The 18,710-nt window shown below is 44.6% G+C and overlaps 1 protein-coding gene across 3 annotated transcripts in view; it reads right to left on the reverse strand.

The window, feature by feature from the left end:
* The window catches only part of DTNB (dystrobrevin beta), a 397,289-nt gene that overhangs the window by 68,143 nt on the left and 310,436 nt on the right, over window positions 1–18,710 (reverse strand). For all 3 annotated transcript variants that reach the window (XM_084624543.1, XM_084624545.1, XM_084624544.1), the window contains exon 16: window positions 12,015–12,035. In XM_084624543.1, coding sequence (XP_084480669.1) covers window positions 12,015–12,035 — 21 coding nt within the window. The remainder of the gene's footprint in view (window positions 1–12,014; window positions 12,036–18,710) is intronic.

The raw sequence follows: 18,710 nt of genomic DNA on the forward strand, positions 1-18,710 counted from the left end.
AGCTGGATATGAGTCAACAGTGTGCCCTTGTTGCCAAGAAGACTAACGACACATTGAGCTGCATTAGTAGGACCATTGCCAGCAGATCGAGGGAAGTGATTATTCCCCTCTATTCAGCACTGGTGAGGCCACACCTGGAGTACTGTGTCCAGTTTTGCCTCCCCCCCACCGCCCACTACAGAAAGGATATGGACAAATTGGAGGGAGTCCAGCGGAGGGCAATGAAAATGATTAGGGGGCTGGGGCACATGACTTACGAGGAGAGGCTGAGGGAACTGGGCTTATTTAGTCTGTAGAAGAGAAGAGTGAGAGGGGATTTGATAGCAGCCTTCGACTACCTGAAAGGGGGTTCCAAAGAGGATGGAGCTCGGCTGTTCTCAGTTGTGGCAGATGACAGAAGAAGGAGCAATGGTCTCAAGTTGCAGTGGGAGAGGTCTAGCTTGGATATTAGGAAAAACTATTTCACTAGGAGGGTGGTGAAGCACTGGAATGGGTTACCTAGGGAGGTGGTGGAATCTCCATCCTTAGAGGTTTTTAAGGCCCGGCTTGACAAAGCCCTGCTGGGATGATTTAGTTGGGGCTGGTCCTGCTTTGAGCAGGGGGTTGGACTAGATGACCTCCTGAGGGCTCTTCCAACCCTTATCTTCTGTGATTCTATGACTCTCAATAGGGATCTGCAGAGGCAATTTCACGCAGGAGAAACGAAGGTTAATTATCTGTAACAGGAATTTTCTGAATATAGCACCTCTTCTGATCCTCATGAGCATCCTCCATCTAGCAAGCCATGAAATGTAGCCCCTAGAGTGAGGCTCCTCTGATGAAGGAGAATTTGTCCACAGTTCTAATTCCAAGTTGAGCCCTTGAGTATTTACAGAAGCACATGAAGGGAAAGTATGTGGACTATTCCTCCAGGACTCTTACATGGGATGGCTTTGAAAATGACTATCGATTAGGTCAGGCCATTTAGTTTACTAGAATGTTCACTAAGGAAGCTAAAGATGCTGCTTCAAAATCCATGACAAGAGAAAATAGTGAATTAGTTCACAGGAGTGGTTAAATAATATCCTAAATGTATGCATTATCTAAATAAAAGGATACACTACCTTTAGGGACAAGCTCATCCTTGGTATAAATCCATGAATGTAGTGTCCAAGTGGGGAGGGGGGTAAGTCAAAAGAGGACTCAAGATTTGGGCACAGTGGAGCTTTGCTGATCCCTAAACATTTGACTAAGGAGCTTGAATTTGTTGGGAAAAGGGAGAGGAAGCCAATGAACAGAGAACGTGAGGGAGGGTCAAAAACTCAGGAAAATATTTGAATTCTTCATGGCATCCATCATGTCCTGGACCATTTATTTCCATGTTTTTATGCAGTCCTAGGGGATACTTTGGCCTGCACTTGGGAAGCTCTGTGCTGGTGCAGTGACCGTGCCAAAGCAGGTGTTGCTGTAGTCTAGGTTGGTGCCAGAATAATAAAGTTCAGTGCTGGTACCATGTGAATGGCTGAAGTTGGCATGATGAAGTCAGAAATACGTCCTGCAGCCACACACGTGTGTCACAGCTTGGCCCTCAACTTAACTTTGGGGGCCAGCAGTAGCACAGCACGTGTAAAAGCCAGTTGCCAAATGCTCCTTTGGTGGCGCAGGAGCCAAAATCTGCCTGGGGCTTGAAGAAAAAATGTATTATTCAAAGAAGAGCTCTCTGCTGCCTCTAAAACGGATACTGCTGACAAATTATAGAAGGCCTTTCAGAAGTTGCATTAGGGAGGGTACTGTGACGCTCTTTCTCATTTGGTAAGAGCCAAAAAGGAAGGTCTGGCTGCCTAGTCCAAGAAGTTAAAGAAGGAAATAGTCAGGAAATGGGAATCCTTCTTTAACTAGACAACCTAATGCAAATCTAAAATCAGTCTTTTAACCCTATCTTTTCTGGCTCTAAATAAAACCTTGGGTCACCAAAGCAAGGGAAAAACTAGTATAGGGAACAGAATACTTGGTACCTCACCAATCCAGATCAGCAAAGTCAAAACCACTGATGAAACAGTCATATCGTTTCTATTCAGCCTCAAATGCAGGAGAAATTCCCTTGAAACAAAACTATTTGTCAACAGATTAAGAACACACTGACGTTTTCCTAGAAAAGTTGATAGAGCTATGGTTATCCATGTTGTGAAAGTTCCCAAGACTCAGTCTTGGGCGACTTCAACATTCATGCTGACAATCTCTCTGTCACTAAAGGCCAAACTTCCAAGAACCTTTACACCTTAGGTTTCTCTCAGATAAACTGTGGACCTACACACACAGCTAGTTATGCTCTGGACCGGATCTTCGGACGGGGCATTGATGCAGAATGCAAAAATATTATTCCCCTGTTAGACAATCTTAGAGATGAAGCTCACTTTGGTATATTATCAGACTAAACTGCACTTGCATAAACCCTGCTTTGAGATGGTGCATCATGTCTACACTATGGGTCTGGAGAGAGTGTGTGCATGGGTGTGGGGAAACAGAGAACAAACTGGGGTGATGGAGGTAATCCTGGATGACACCATCCACCTCAAAGAGATAGAAATTTACAATACAGTTAGCAGCAGAGCAGTTTATGCTCAAATGCATTATTGTGCTATTTTAGACCAAATCTAGGTAATTCTGCTACCTATAATGTGCTTTAGCAAGATGTGCCAGGACCCACTAGAAAAGGAGAACACATATGAGGAAATGAGGTGGAAAGAGGGAGAGCATCCTGCAAGGGAACGAGCCAAAAGAGAGCAATACACTTTGTGTAGCAGATGACAAAACTAGGCCCAAATGGCTGCCATGTGCTACCAACCCTTTTCCCAGTGAAGTGGATTTCACGAGACGTCAAGTAATCCCATGCTGACATTTCCTTATCACTATTAATAAGGGCCATGTGACATATAAACCAATGCTAGATCCAGATATCATTCATGTGGCTTTAATTAGTCCCCCATGCTTGCATAATGACTGGAAGAAAAGTGTTACAGATACATATACAAATGCACTTAGTACTGATTTCTCTGCAATTACAGTAATAATAAGACCACCTAAGTCACACAGGAAGTCTGCGGTGGAACAAGGAATTGAATATGAATCTCCCACATCCTAGGCTGGTGCCTAAACCACTGGATCATCCTGTTAGCAGTATCTCACAGCTCTATTTTATTGGATGTTTAAAAATGTGCTATGTGACTATGACACTGGTGTAAGGTGCATAACTGTTAGTACTGAAGAAAGAAGTAATCTGATTAATCACAGAATAGGAACAGCTGCAATGTAAGTTTCTTCCACACTAATGTGTGTCTACTTGCAGTGAGAAGCAACACTGTTCACTAGAATAAGCTCTGGATCAAAAGCCAGGGACTTTGGATTTCTAATTCCAGTTTTGTCATTAACTTGCTGTTTGGTCGTGAACATGTAACAATCTCTCACTCTCAGTCTTCCCAATCTCTAAAATGGACACAACAATATTTATTTACTTAACTCAGAGATGTGAGGATTAATTTTATAAAGCGTTTTAATGATTTTAAATGCTATAAAAGCATTAAGTCTTACCATTATCTGTCCATGACATATATAATGCATCAGTGTTTAGTCACCACCCCAGCTAGGGAGCAGTTAAAGGAGCTCACGCTCTCAGGGGATGAGTATGCAATGACTCATGCTCCCAGGGGATAAGCATGCTTTGCCTACATCACTCCTGGCTGCTAGGTCAGACCTGCAACTTGACAGTTATAATGAGCAATTCTATTGTTGAAGAGACAGTCCCTATAGGGTGCAAGTTCTGCCTTTATACCTAATTCAATTTGTGGCCTCTGCTGAGACAGGCAACAAAGGGGGCTGTGATAGGCATATTTCCATTAGATGGAACCACTAGGAACCAGGCTTATAGCAAATGTCTTCTTGTTACAATTGACCTGGACTGGTGTTGAATTGGTGACCTAGAAAGCTCCATATCCTATTCCCCACAGCCAGGCAATGCATATCGCAGGAAATACAATGAATCTGAATCCTTAAATAATGGTGTTACACATTCAGATGTATAAAGGTAACGAAAACTGCTTTCAATGGCACAGAGGTGTCATCTGACCCAGAATGGCAGTAGCAGATTTAATTTAGAGCCAGGCTAGTGGAAGGACGTGTACAGAACAAAATCCAACCATGGTAACAGGTGGGTGCACAGCTGAATTGTCTCTTACAAAAGTCACATTTTATGATGTAATTGTTGCAAAAAGCCATTGGTTAAATAACTGTTTAGATTGTGTAGTATCAATCTCCTTCACGTGACATCCACTCCTACAGAGGGTTCCACTGACGAATATCCATTACCTCACCATGGAGCAAGTCTTGTTTTATGCATGTGCCTATGACTATGAAGCACGTTGCCAGGGTGAGAGATGGAAACAGTATAAACTTTTTAAAAAGTCCTCTTCTACCGTACCAACACACAGACTGCAGGAACAGTTCTTAGAGTACAATAGCATGTATTGTACTGCTTCAGGGCTGCTATTTCTATCAGCCAGAGGATTTATGCAGTTTATATAGAACCTTTTCAAACCAGCAGTCCCACCCCCACTCCCACCCCCGACACGGCCATACTATCATAGGTATTTACTGTGGAAGTTTCAACTTACAACACATCCTGTAAGAACTGAAACCCTGATACTTTTAGTAGAAGGGTGGGGACAGGAGACTGGTTTTTATTTTTATAACTTCTTCTTTTTTTTTTAAATGATCATGTTGTTAATGACCATTTTGTTTTGGAAGTGAAAAGAGGGGAAATTTGTAAGTCTACCTGCCAAAGGATTACAGCAATTCTTTGTGATCCTTTTCACTGTATACAGACACTTTGTTAGACGAACAAGAGAGCAATAGCACCATAACATATAGAAAAGGGGTCGGCAACCTTCGGCGCACAGCCCATCAGGCTAATCTGGTGGCGGGTCACGAGACAGTTTGTTTACGTTGACCGTCCGCAGGCACAGCCCCCCACAGCTCCCAGTGGCCAGGGACATGCTCACTGCCGCTTCCTGCAGCTCCTATGGGCTGGGGACGGTGAACCGCAGCCACTGGGAGCTGTGGGCAGCCATGTCTGTGGACAGTCAACGTAAACAAAATGTCTCGCGGCCCACCAGTGGATTACCCTGATGGTCCGCGTGCCGAAGGTTGCCAACCCCTGACATAGAAACATATAAAGCCCTTTTCCAAAGGCTCCTGCTGCTGCTGTTATATGTTTTGAAATTATTAGCATCAAATTGGAAAAAAAAATATTTTTAGGGTAAAACAAGTCTCATAACTCATCACTTCTCTGATTATATGTGACCCTTTTAGCATGACCAGCTCAGGATTCTCCCTAAACTGTCCACAATAAAATTATAGTACCACCATAACTTTGCACAGAAGTGAATTCTAGAGTGGAGGTTCTTAATCAGTTTCAATTCTAGCCCTGTTTTCACATACAATATGTACGTTTTTAAAAAATTCATTGGTCTCTTTCTGAAGGTGAATCTGTTTTGAAAATTTGAGCAATCCCTCCCGCTGTTTTTGAGTTCTAAAGATTAAAACAATTCTAGCCACACTTCTTTTGTACAGAGCTGTGTTATAAATGACAGCAGCTTGAAAGTTGAAATTTGGTATTGGACATAGTTCTCAGTGAGGGCAAGGTTTGAAAAACACGAATTTGAACAAAGTCATGCCTATTTCACACTGCATTTGGAGTATATGCAGGACAAAATGTTGTTAGGTACAGAGGCACTTGATTCCGGAAAGACATGTAGAATGGCCACTTTGCATAAGGTTCTGAGCTGTGACTGATACCCCTTAAAGGGTCACAGCCAATTTAAAATCACATTTCTACCTGACAGTTTTTTACCTCGTTTTATGACAACCACCACCTAAGATTACTACAACTCAAAGCTATAGGGAAAAATCCCTCTCTCTCCCTTTTCAGTTTATTTTGTGCATTTGACAGCACTTCTCAAACGGGCATCCGCAAGGGTACTTCAGGGGTCTGTGGGCCCCACTGATCAACTCCACCCCCTCCCTCTCTCCCTTCCTCTACCCCAGCACCTCCTGCATGCCGGTGAATAGCTCTTCAGTGGGCGGCGTGCGGGAGGCACTAGGAGAGAGGGAGGGAGGGGGAGGAGCGGGGCAGGGTGTGCTTGTGGGAGGGGGCGGAATCATGTCCCGGGCCGCTAGCCCAGCTGATCAACTTCTCCCTCTCCCTCCTAGTGCCTCCTGCATGCCGGGGAACAGCTGTTCAGCAGCGTGCAGGAGGTGCTGGGAGGGAGGGGGAGGAGCGGGGATGGGGCGCTCGGGAGCGGAAAGAGGTGGTGAAGAGGAGGGGTAGGGGGGAGTGGGGACAGGAAGAGGTGGAGTGGGGACTTGGGGGAAGGGGTGGAGAGGGGCCAGGGCCTGCGGCTGAACAGGGGTCTTGGGGGTCCACAAAATTTTTAACTCAAAATGGGGGTCCTCGGGTTGCTAAAGTTTGAGAACTGCTGATATAGACAATCACTCTTTCTGTGTATAAGGGTCTTACACATGCTCCAAGAGGGGCAACAAAGACATTGTGATTGTAAAACCAATGAAGTGCCTGAAACTAATTTAAACTTATTTGCTGAAACTGACTAGATTTCAAGCTGACTATGTCCCTTTAAGCTGGGTTCTCCCAGCCCACCAGCCCTTCTGTTCTCCAGTATTGTGTTTATTTGAATACTTGGAATAAATGGTTGACAGTAAATTTACTGAAGTAGCAGAGAAGCCAGTTTTGGCCCGTTAAATTCTACAAGAAGAACCAGAGCTGCCTTTCGCCTCTCCTCTTCAGTGTGAAGAAGTACCAAGACCACCACCCTCTTCCTGAAAACTAATGGTCTCAGTAGACAATATGATGTGGGGTTCTCATTTAAGTGGCTTTGATTGAAGCAGAGCAATGCATGCTGGAACTTGTAGTTTTTTTCAGGCTGCACCTTTGTATTACAGATGAGGGCAGCTGCAACCTGCTCCAGTTCCTGCAAACTAGGCACCACACTCAGATTTATTTAATACAAATTACTAACGTGACCTTTGGTTGGTCTAAGTTTGGTTACTGTTATTTCAAATCCTTATAGTTTCTGAGGCAACAAATTCCAAAGCAGCAGGACTATATAGTGAAGTAATGTGCTGTTAACATTTTAGTAAGAGGCCCCCTCCACCCCAAGTTTTCTCTCAGTTGCTGATAAACACGATATCCCACGGTATGTGGACTGCAGACAGGAGGGAGGAAGAATTTGGGAATCTGGAAAAAGGCTAATGTAGTGCCAATCTTTAAAAAAGGGAAGGAGGAGGATCCTGGGAACTACAGGCCAGTCAGCCTCACTTCAGTCCCCGGAAAAATCATGGAGCAGGTCCTCAAAGAATCAATCCTGAAGCACTTAGAGGAGAGGAAAGTGATCAGGAACAGTCAGCATGGATTCACCAAGGGAAGGTCATGCCTGACTAATCTAATCGCCTTCTATGATGAGATTACTGGTTCTGTGGATGAAGGGAAAGCAGTGGATGTATTGTTTCTTGACTTTAGCAAAGCTTTTGACACGGTCTCCCACAGTATTCTTGTCAGCAAGTTAAAGAAGTATGGGCTGGATGAATGGACTATAAGGTGGATAGAAAGCTGGCTAGATTGTCGGGCTCAACGGGTAGTGATCAATGGCTCCATGTCTAGTTGGCAGCCGGTGTCAAGTGGAGTGCCCCAGGGGTCGGTCCTGGGGCTGGTTTTGTTCAATATCTTCATAAATGATCTGGAGGATGGTGTGGATTGCACTCTCAGCAAATCTGCGGATGATACTAAACTGGGAAGAGTGGTAGATACGCTGGAGAGCAGGGATAGGATACAGAGGGACCTAGACAAATTGGAGGATTAGGCCAAAAGAAATCTGATGAGGTTCAATAAGGATAAGTGCAGGGTCCTGCACTTAGGACGGAAGAACCCAATGCACAGCTACAGACTAGGGACCGAATGGCTAGGCAGCAGTTCTGTGGAAAAGGACCTAGGGGTGACAGTGGACGAGAAGCTGGATATGAGTCAGCAGTGTGCCCTTGTTGCCAAGAAGGCCAATGGCATTTTGGGATGTATAAGTAGGGGCATAGCGAGCAGATCGAGGGACGTGATCGTCCCCCTCTATTCGACATTGGTGAGGCCTCATCTGGAGTACTGTGTCCAGTTTTGGGCCCCACACTACAAGAAGGATGTGGATAAATTGGAGAGAGTCCAGCAAAGGGCAACAAAAATGATTAGGGGTCTGGAACACATGACTTATGAGGAGAGGCTGAGGGAGCTGGGATTGTTTAGCCTGCAGAAGAGAAAAATGAGGGGGGATTTGATAGCTGCTTTCAACTACCTGAAAGGTAGTTCCAGAGAGGATGGTTCTAGACTATTCTCAGTGGTGGAAGAGGACAGGACAAGGAGTAATGGTCTCAAGTTGCAGTGGGGGAGGTTTAGGTTGGATATTAGGAAAAACTTTTTCACTAAGAGGGTGGTGAAACACTGGAATGCGTTGCCTAGGGAGGTGGTGGAATCTCCTTCCTTAGAAGTTTTTAAGGTCAGGCTTGACAAAACCCTGGCTGGGATGATTTAATTGGGGATGGGTCCTGCTTTTGAGCAGGGGGTTGGACTAGATGACCTCCTGAGGTCCCTTCCAACCCTGATATTCTATGATTCTATGATTCTTCATTTGTTTTCATATTCAAACTACAATGAGTTTCAATACCTGTAGTAGAGAGAGCCTGGAGCACTGGGCCTAGTGCAAGCCCTGAGGCCTGAACCAGAGGCTGTAAACCAAAGTCAGGCAATGTATTAAACCAGACGATTACAAGTTCACTGCCCACTGCACTGCCCGGAATTGTTGCTATATAATAAGCACTAAATATTTACCCAGCCAGTACAAATACCACACTAGGTAGTACTATCATGGTCTGCTAAACCAGCTATCTACACAAAGCTGGGGACAACACTAGGGTGACCAGGTGTCCGGTTTTCGATCAGAACACCTGGTTGAAAAGGAATCCTAGGGGCTCTGGTCAGCACTGCTGACCGGACTGCTGACTGTCCTATTGGCGGCTCTGCCCAGTGGTGCTGGCAGGCTCCCTGCTAGCCTCCACACCGTGCAGCTACCGGGAAGCAGCCAGCATGTCCCCCCTCTGGCTCCTATGCATAGGGGGAAGCCAGGGGGGCTCTAATAAGTGCAGCCAATGTGAGCTGCAGGGGCGGCGCCTACAGACAGGGCAGCATGCAGAGCCACCTGGCCGCACCTCCGCGTAGCAGCCAGAGAAGGGACATGCTGCTGCTTCCGGGAGCTACTTAAGGTAAGCGCTGCCCAGAGCATGCACCCCTGACTCCCTCCCATGCCTCAAATCCCTGCCCCAGCCCTGATTCCCCTCCTACCCTCTGAACCCCTCAGTCCCAGCCCAGAGCACCCTACTGTACCCCAAACCCCTCATCCCCAGCCCCACCCCAAAGCCCGCACCCTCAACTGGAGCTTCATCCTCCTCCGCAACACAACCTCCTGCCCCAGCCCTGATCTCCATCCCGCCCTCCAAACCCCTCGGTCCCAGCCTGGACCACCCTCCTACACCCCAAACCCCTCATCCCCGCCCCACCCCAGAGTCTGCACCCCCAGCCAGAGCTCTTACCCCCCCACCCCAGCCCCCTGAGCCAGCCTGGTGAAAATGAGAGTGAGTGAGGGTGGGGAGAGTGAGTGACAGAGGGAGGGGGGATGGAGTGAGTGGGGGCGTGGCCTTGGAAAAGGGGTGAGGCAGGGTCGGGCAAGGGTGTTCAGTTTTGTGCGAGTAGAAAGTTGGCAACCCGAGAGACCACACAACCCCACAACCCCCCCCCCCCACACACACACACGCAGGCAAGCCAACTAACAACAATAACCAGGAAGGAGGCAGCGGCACTGGGAAAACAAATGTTAATTATCCTACACTTCCATGGAAATGTTTATTCCTGAAAATTATCCTGAAACCTCTCCTGCACATCATCAAGGATCTACAACCTATCCTGAAGGACGACCCATCACTCTCACAGATCTTGGGAGACAGGCCAGTCCTTGCCTACAGACAGCCCCCCAACCTGAAGCAAATACTCACCAGCAACCACTCACCACACAACAGAACCACTAACCCAGGAACCTATCCTTGCAACAAAGCCCGTTGCCAACTGTGTCCACATATCTACTCAGGGGACACCATCATAGGGCCTAATCACAGCAGCCACACTATCAGAGGCTCGTTCACCTGCACATCCACCAATGTGATATATGCCATCATGGACCAGCAATGCCCCTCTGCCATGTACATTGGCCAAACCGGACAGTCTCTACATAAAAGAATAAATGGACACAAATCAGAGGTCAAGAATTATAACATTCAAAAACCACTTGGAGAACACTTCAATCTCTTTGGTCACTCGATTACAGACCTAAACGTGGCAATTCTTCAACAAAAAACTTCAAAAACAGACTCCAACGAGACCCTCCCTCCCCCGCTCTCTTGCTGGTAATAGCTCACCTTACCTGATCACTCTGGTTACAGTGTGTATGGTAACACCCATTGTTTCATGTTCTCTATGTATATAAATCTCACCACTCTATTTTCCACTGAATGCATCCGATGATCATAATGGTCCCTTCTGACCTTAGTATCTATGAATCTATGAAGTGAGCTGTAGCTCACGAAAGCTTATGCTCAAATACATTTGTTAGTCTCTAAGGTGTGACAAGTCCTCCTTTTCTTCTTGAGTATATGGCAATGTTCAGCGTTTGCAATTTGATGGGGAAGAGGAGTAAAGACCTTATCTGGGTGTCTTGGGGTTTTTCTTCCCCCAGGAAACATTCTGTACCTACCTGTTTGGTGTAATCTGGTCCATTCCTAAAAGTCACAAGTTTTTTCACAGAGGTATTTTTATGAACCCCAGGATAAATCTTCTCTGAACAGGATGATTTAGCCACATCTAGAGAGGAGCGAACTCCAGCACAAGGAAGGAAATCACCACAATTTTCCCTTCAATTTGGTGAAGGACTTTTAATATGGGGCTCCCAGGAGCCACCAAAGGTCAGGTCCAGCACATTACTGATGTAGTGTGACTCAGAGGCTTCATCGATAGAAGCTGTATACACAGGTACATCTTCTTCCCAGAAATACGTTATATGAATATTTTCAAGCTGTGTAAGGTATATATGGCAGATAAACCACCAAAGTGAACACAGGATTAATCTTCATAACTCTATGTGCACAAAGAAGAACAGCCAGGGTGTGCTAAAAACGTGTGCTGCTGAAGAAAAATAACTGAATATAAGGCTGTTCCTTAAACAGAAAAAGGGCTCCCTCTGGAGTGGATCACAAAGTTAACACTGGATTTAAATTTTAGTAGGAGGGTAATGGAAATGGAAATCAGTAACAGCAAAGCATTCTTGTCTCTCATTAGTTTGCACATTTTGTTTGCAATAAGCGCAAAACAGACTAGTCTAGTGGGACTATATCAAGGCTACACGACACGAAGCCACGCCTAGAGTATCAAAATTAGTTTTCATGCATGGACTTGTACATGGCAAACAGGCAAATTCTAGGTTATTCAAAGAGACAAGAAAGCTATCAAAATACTTCAGAGAAACTCTCAGAATATGGAGTAAAACAAGCTGAGAATCTGCCTTTTCAATCTGGTTGATCATGCACTTTTCTAAAAAACAAACAAATATTCTCACTGGTCATGTACTCAAGGCAATAAACTTAATTTGAAAGGGGAGGAAAATAAGCTCACAGTACTTTATTAAGAACATGCTCCACTGGGAACTGAAGAGCTCTGGTTTGGAATTTCAAAAATGAGAAAGACCCCATAGCAGCAACTTTACACTAGCCACGAAGAAAAAGTAATGCATGGTTTATATACACATATCCCATAGGACAAAAAATGTGTTTTCATGCAGAACCCACCCCCAAGTTAGATCAACTACACACTGAAATCAACTTACTGCCTGCTTTTGTTCTTCTTCCTACAAATGTTGGCAACAGAAAAAGGTGAAAAGAAAAACAAAGATATATTAATCATCATGTTAAAAGGAAACAAACAAACATACAACAGAAGAAATGAAGGAACAGGCAGACGGTAAATTGTAGAAACATCTGTAGATGTAACATGAAACAAAGACACAGTAGCTGTGGGGAGAAAGCAGAGATGCAGTTTGTTCCATGTCTCAAAAGGAGATCTATGTCTATGATGTGCACCTGTGTTAGGTGGTCGAATACATTGAGCAGATCTCAGAGTGATCCCTTCCCTCCCAAAACACCCTTAGTGCCCTCAGCACCTCCTTTGGACTCAGGTGATCCATCAGTTCTCTCTCTTCAACACCTACACTCCTTGAGGCCCTCAACCTTTCAGCGAAGAAGGTCTAAACTAAATCTCTCTTTAAATCTATAAATGTTAGCCATGAAACTGTTTGAAGGGTACTGTTTGCACCGGAGTACTGTCATGGATAGATATAAACTGTTCAGGAAGGACAGGCACGGCAGAAAAGGTGGGGGAGTTGCATTGTGTATATATGTATATATATATATATATATATATACACATTGTATGACTGCTTAGAGCTCCCATATGAAACTGCAGAAAAACCTGAGTGTCTCTGGATTAAGTTTAGAAACGTGAGCAACAAGGGTGATGTCATGGTGGGAGTCTGCTATAGACCACCAGATTAGGGGGATGAGGTGGATCAGGCTTTTTTCCGGCAACTCATGGAAGTTACTAGATCGCAGGCCCTGGTTCTCATGGGAGACTTCAATCACCCTGATATCTGCTGGGAGAGCAATACAGCAGTACACAGACAATCCAGGAAGTTTTTGGAAAGTTTAGGGGACAATTTCCTGGTGCAAGTGCTGGAGGAACCAACTAGGGGCAGAGCTCTTCTTGACCTGCTGCTCACAAACCAGGAAGAATTAGTAGGGGAAGCAAAAGTGGATGGAAACCTGGGAGGCAGTGACCATGAGATGCTTGAGTTCAGGATCCTGACACAGGGAAGAAAGGAGAGCAGCAGAATATGGACCCTGGACTTCAGAAAAGCAGACTTTGACAACCTCAGGGAACTGATGGGCAGGATCCCCTGGGAGAATAACATGAGGGGGAAAGGAGTCCAGCAGAGCTGACTGTATTTTAAAGAATCCTTATTGAGGTTACAAGGACAAACCATCCCGATGTGTAGAAAGAATAGTAAATACGGGAGGTGACCAGCTCGGCTTCACAGTGAAATCCTTGCTGATCTTGAACACAAAAAAGAAGCTTACAAGAAGTGGAAGATTGGACAAATGACCAGGGAAGCATATAAAAATATTGCTCTGGCACGCAGGAGTGAAATCAGGAAGGCCAAATCACACCTGGAGTTGCAGCTAGCAAGAGATGTTAAGAGTAACAAGAAGGGTTTCTTCAGGTATGTTAGCAACAAGAAGAAAGTCAAGGAAAGTGTGGGCCCCTTACTGAATGAGGGAGGCAAGCTAGTGACAGAGGACGTGGAAAAAGCTAATGTACTCAATGCTTTTTTTGCCTCTGTCTTCATGAACAAGGTCAGTTCCCAGACTGCTGCACTGGGCAGCAGAGCATGGGGAGGAGGTGACCAGCCCTCTGTGAAGAAAAAAGTGGTTCGGGACTATTTAGAAAAGCTGGACGAGCACAAGTCCATGGGGCTGGATGCGCTGCATCTGAGAGTGGTAAAGGAGTTGGTGGATGCGATTGCAGAGCCATTGGTCATTATCTTTGAAAACCTCATGGCGATCGGGGGAGGTCCCGGATGATTGGAAAAAGGCTAATGTAGTGCCCATCTTTAAAAAAGGGAAGAAGGAGGATCCTGGGAACTACAGGCCAGTCAGCCTCACCTCAGTCCCTGGAAAAATCATGGAGCAGGTCCTCAAGGAATCAATTCTGAAGCACTTAGAGGAGAGGAAAGTGATCAGGAAGAGTCAGCATGGATTCACCCAGGGCAAGTCATGCCTGACTAAACTAATTGCCTTCTATGACGAGATAACTGGCTCTGTGGATGAGGGGAAAGCAGTGGATGTGTTATTCCTTGACTTTAGCAAAGCTTTCGACACGGTCTCCCACAGTATTCTTGCCAGCAAGTTAAAGAAGTATGGGCTGGATGAATGGACTATAAGGTGGATAGAAAGCTGGCTAGATTGTCGGGCTCAACGGGTAGTGATCAATGGCTCCATGTCTAGTTGGCAGCCGGTATCAAGTGGAGTGCCCCAAGGGTTGGTCCTGGGGCCAGTTTTGTTCAATATCTTCATTAATTATCTGGACGATGGGGTGGATTGCACCCTCAGTAAGTTTACAGATGACTCTAAACTGGGAGGAGAGGTAGATACGCTGGAGGGTAGGGATAAGATACAGAGGGCCCTAGACAAATTAGAGGACTGGGCCAAAAGAAATCTGATGAGGTTCAACAAGGACAAGTGCAGAGTCCTGCATTTAGGATGGAAGAATCCCATGCACCGCTACATGGGACCGAATGGCTTGGCAGCAGTTCTGCAGAAAAGGACCTATGGGTGACAGTGGACGAGAAGCTGGATATGAGTCAACAGTGTGCTGTTGTTCCCAAGAAGGCCAATGGCATTTTGGGATGTATAAGTAGGGGCAGTGCCAGCAGATCGAGGGATATGATCATCACCCTCTATTCGACATTGGTGAGGCCTCATCTGGAGTACTGTGTCCAGTTTTGGGCCCCGCACTTCAAGAAGGATGTGGATAAATTGGAGAGAGTCCAGCGAAGGGCAACAAAAATGATTAGGGGACTGGAACACATGAGTTATGAGGAGAGGCTGAGGGAGCTGGGATTGTTTAGCCTGCAGAAGAGAAGAATGAGGGGGGATTTGATAGCTGCTTTCAACTACCTGAAAGGGGGTTCCAAAGAGGATGGCTCTAGACTGTTCTCAATGGTAGCAGATGACAGAACGAGGAGTAATGGTCTCAAGTTGCAGTGGGGGAGGTTTAGATTGGATATTAGGAAAAACTTTTTCACTAAGAGGGTGGTGAAACACTGGAATGCGTTACCTAGGGAGGTGGTAGAATCTCCTTCCTTAGAGGTTTTTAAGGTCAGGCTTGACAAAGCCCTGGCTGGGATGATTTAACTGGGAATTGGTCCTGCTTTGAGCAGGGGGTTGGACTAGATGACCTTCTCGGGTCCCTTCCAACCTTGATATTCTATGATTCTATGATTTTGGTGAGGTCTCATCTAGAGTACTGTGTCCAGTTTTGGGCCCCACATTATAAGAAGGATGTGGAAAAATTGGAAAATGTCTAGCGGAGGGCAACAAAAATTATTAGGGGACTGGAACACATGACTTATGAGGAGAGGCTGAAAGAACTGGGATTGTTTAGTCTGCCGAAGAGAAGGGTGAGGGGGGATTTGATAGCTGCTTTCAACTTCCTGAAAGGGGGTTCCAAAGACGATGGAACTCAGCTGTTCTCAGTGGTGGCAGATGACAGTACAAGGAGCAATGGTCTCAAGTTGCAGTGGGGGAGGTTTAGGTTGGATATTAGAAAACACTACTTCACTAGGAGGGTGGTGAAGTACTGGAATGGGTTACCTAGGGAGTTGGTGGAATCTCCTTCCTTAGAGGTTTTTAAGGTCAGGCTTGACAAAGCCCTGGCTGGGATGATTTAGTTGGGAATTGGTCCTGCTTTGAGCAGGGGGTTGGACTAGATGACCTCCTGAGGTCCCTTCCAACCCTGATATTCTATGATTCTATGAATACTCAGTGATGCACAGTGCTTGTGACAGAACAGCATAAAATCTCTGCTGCACTTTCACTCTTTGTCAAACTGAAGCCATAGCCAGGGACCTCCTGTCACTGGCCCATAGTGACCTTTGCAGATCAGGGTAAAAAAGGCAAGTTGGTACAATGTCAGACATCCAAAGCAGTGGAATGGAAGGAGAGGAGAACTGGGAAAGTAAACACGAGCTCCAAAGGTATGGACTAAATAAAAAAATATGCAGGGAAAAACCTGATTCCTGCACCGCTATAGAGTAACTGTGATGAATGGGGGTCACTGCTGAAAGCGTGATGCTTGAGTAAGGCACGAATGAATGAAGTCACCTTCGTCTGAATGACAGAAACGTGTATTCAGTGACCTGCTGGGCTAGTACAGCTACACTTTTATTTCAACTGCTGAGCATGAGCAACATAATCTAGATTTCTTTTACAAACTCCTGACATTTTCAGAGAGAATTTGCCCCTGCACTCCATAAAGCAGTGGGAACACTGAGAGCAATTAAATAATAAATGAACCCAGGAAAACAACGAGCTATTCTCTAGCTTTAGTAGTCACCACTGCCACTTTTGAGGTTCATAGATTCCAAGGCCACATGGGACAGTTGTGATCATCTACTCTGACCACCTGTCTAACACTGCTATCATATAACATCTCCAAAAGAATTCCTTTTGAACTATGGTATATCTTTTAGAAAAACATCCACTTACGATTTAAAAATGGCAAGTGATGGAAAATCCAGCAAGACCCTTTGTAAAACTGTTACAGTGTATACTTTACTTCCAGTCTGCATTTGTCTAGCTTTAACTTCCAGCCACTGAAACTTGTTAAGGATTGTCTGGTAGACTGAAAAGCCTATTATCAAATATTTCTTCCCTATGTAGGGACTTTTACAGACTGTAATCTAGTCACCTCTTAACCTTCTCTTTGTTAAGCTAAATTAAACTTTTTGAGGATACTGGTGAGGACAGTGGCTCATGTCATACGTGTCGGTGCTACCACAATGTGAATAATAAAATTTGCAGTTTAATTTTGCCGCCTGTTTTTCTGTGCTCAACTTGAGTTCCCTCATGCCTGATTTTTAGAGGTATTGAAAGCATGCCGCCATCTTTATCTTCAGCTAGAGTTTTAGATGCCCTGCACCTCTGAAATGGGCATCCAAAACTGAAACACACAAAACCAACGAACACTTCTCCCCTTACTTTTTTCTTTCTAAGATATAAACAACAAAATTAGATACTAGCAATCGCTACTTGACAGTTATCTTTAATGCACAGTGGCAGGGTGCTTTCAGTGGTTGGCCTCTGGCTCTGGACTTTGCCCCTCCTACTGGTCTGTGAGAGTTTGGGTAGGCCAACCTCCTTTCCTGGGCTTCAGCCTGAGTGGTTGGTTATGGGAATGATATATAGATCAGCAGTGAATGAGAGTTTTCCAATGTAGACTTTGGTCATGAAATCCTATGTTATGACTTAATTTTGGTACCCAGAGACTCTGGTTAATTCACCTTATGTTTGCATTATGCTTTGAACATGTAAATTATTATTAATTAGCACTTATACTTTTAAAAAAAGATAAATGGAATTCCGTTTTTCAGGTCATCATCCCATAAAAAGAGTTTTATTCTTTGCCTTCTAAATGGCCAAGTCATTAATATTTGAAATCCACTTTCTGCACACACATAATGACTAGGGCTGTCAATTAATTGCAGTTAACTCCCGTGATTAACTCAAAAAATGTATCACGATTAAAAAAACTAATTGTGATTAATCATAGTTTTAATCGCAATGTTAAACAATAGAATACCAATTGAAATTTATTAAATATTTTTGGATGTTTTTCTACATTTTCAAATATACTGATTTCTATTACAACATAGAATACAAAGTGTAAAGTGCTCACTTTATATTATTACTTTTATTACAAATATTTGCACTGTAAAAATGATAAACAAAAGAAACAGTATTTTTCAATTCACCTCATACAAGTACTGTAGTGCAATCTTTTTGTCGTGAAAGTGCAACTTACAAATGTATTTTTTTGTTACATAACTGCACTCAAATAAAACAACGTAAAACTGTAGCGCTTACAAGTCCACTCAGTCCTACTTCTTGTTCAGCCAATTGCTAAGACAAACAAGTTTGTTTAATTTACCGGAGATACTGCTGCCCTTCTTATTTACAATGTCACCCGAAAGTGAGAACAGGTGTTTGCAGGGCACTTTTGTAGCCAGCATTGTAAGGTATTTACGGGCCAGAGATGCTAAACATTCATATTCCCCTTCATGCTTTGGCCACCATTCCAGAGGACATGCTTCCATGTTGATGATGCTCGTTAAAAATAATGCATTAATTAAATTTGTGATTGAACTCCTTGGGGGAGAACTGTATGTCTCCTACTCTGTTTTACCCGCATTCTGCCATATATTTCATGTTATAGAAGCCTCAGATGATGACCCAGCACATGTTGTTTGTTTTAAGAACACTTTCACTGCAGATTTCACAAAAAACAAAGAAGGTACATTGGTATGTGAGGTTTCTAAAGATAGCTTCAGCACTCTACCTAAGTCTTAAGAATCTGAAGTGCCTTCCAATATCTGAGAGGGACAAGGTGTGAAGCATGCTTTCAGAGGTCTTAAAAGAGCAACACTCCGATGCGGAAACTACAGACCCGAACCACCAAAAGAGAAAATCAACCTTCTGTAGGTGGCATCTGACTCAGATGATGAAAATGAACATGTATTGGTCCACAGTGTTTTGGATGGTTGTAGAGCAGAACCCATTATCAGCATGGAGTCATGTCCTCTCAAATGGTGGTTGAAACATGAAGGGACATATGAATCTTTAGCCCATCTGGCACATAAATATCTTGCGGCGCCGGTTACAACAGTGCCATGCGAACACCTGTTCTCACT

The sequence above is a fragment of the Lepidochelys olivacea genome (assembly GCF_965140295.1).
Source record: "Lepidochelys olivacea isolate rLepOli2 genome assembly, chromosome: 3".
Lineage (NCBI taxonomy): Eukaryota > Metazoa > Chordata > Testudines > Cheloniidae > Lepidochelys > Lepidochelys olivacea.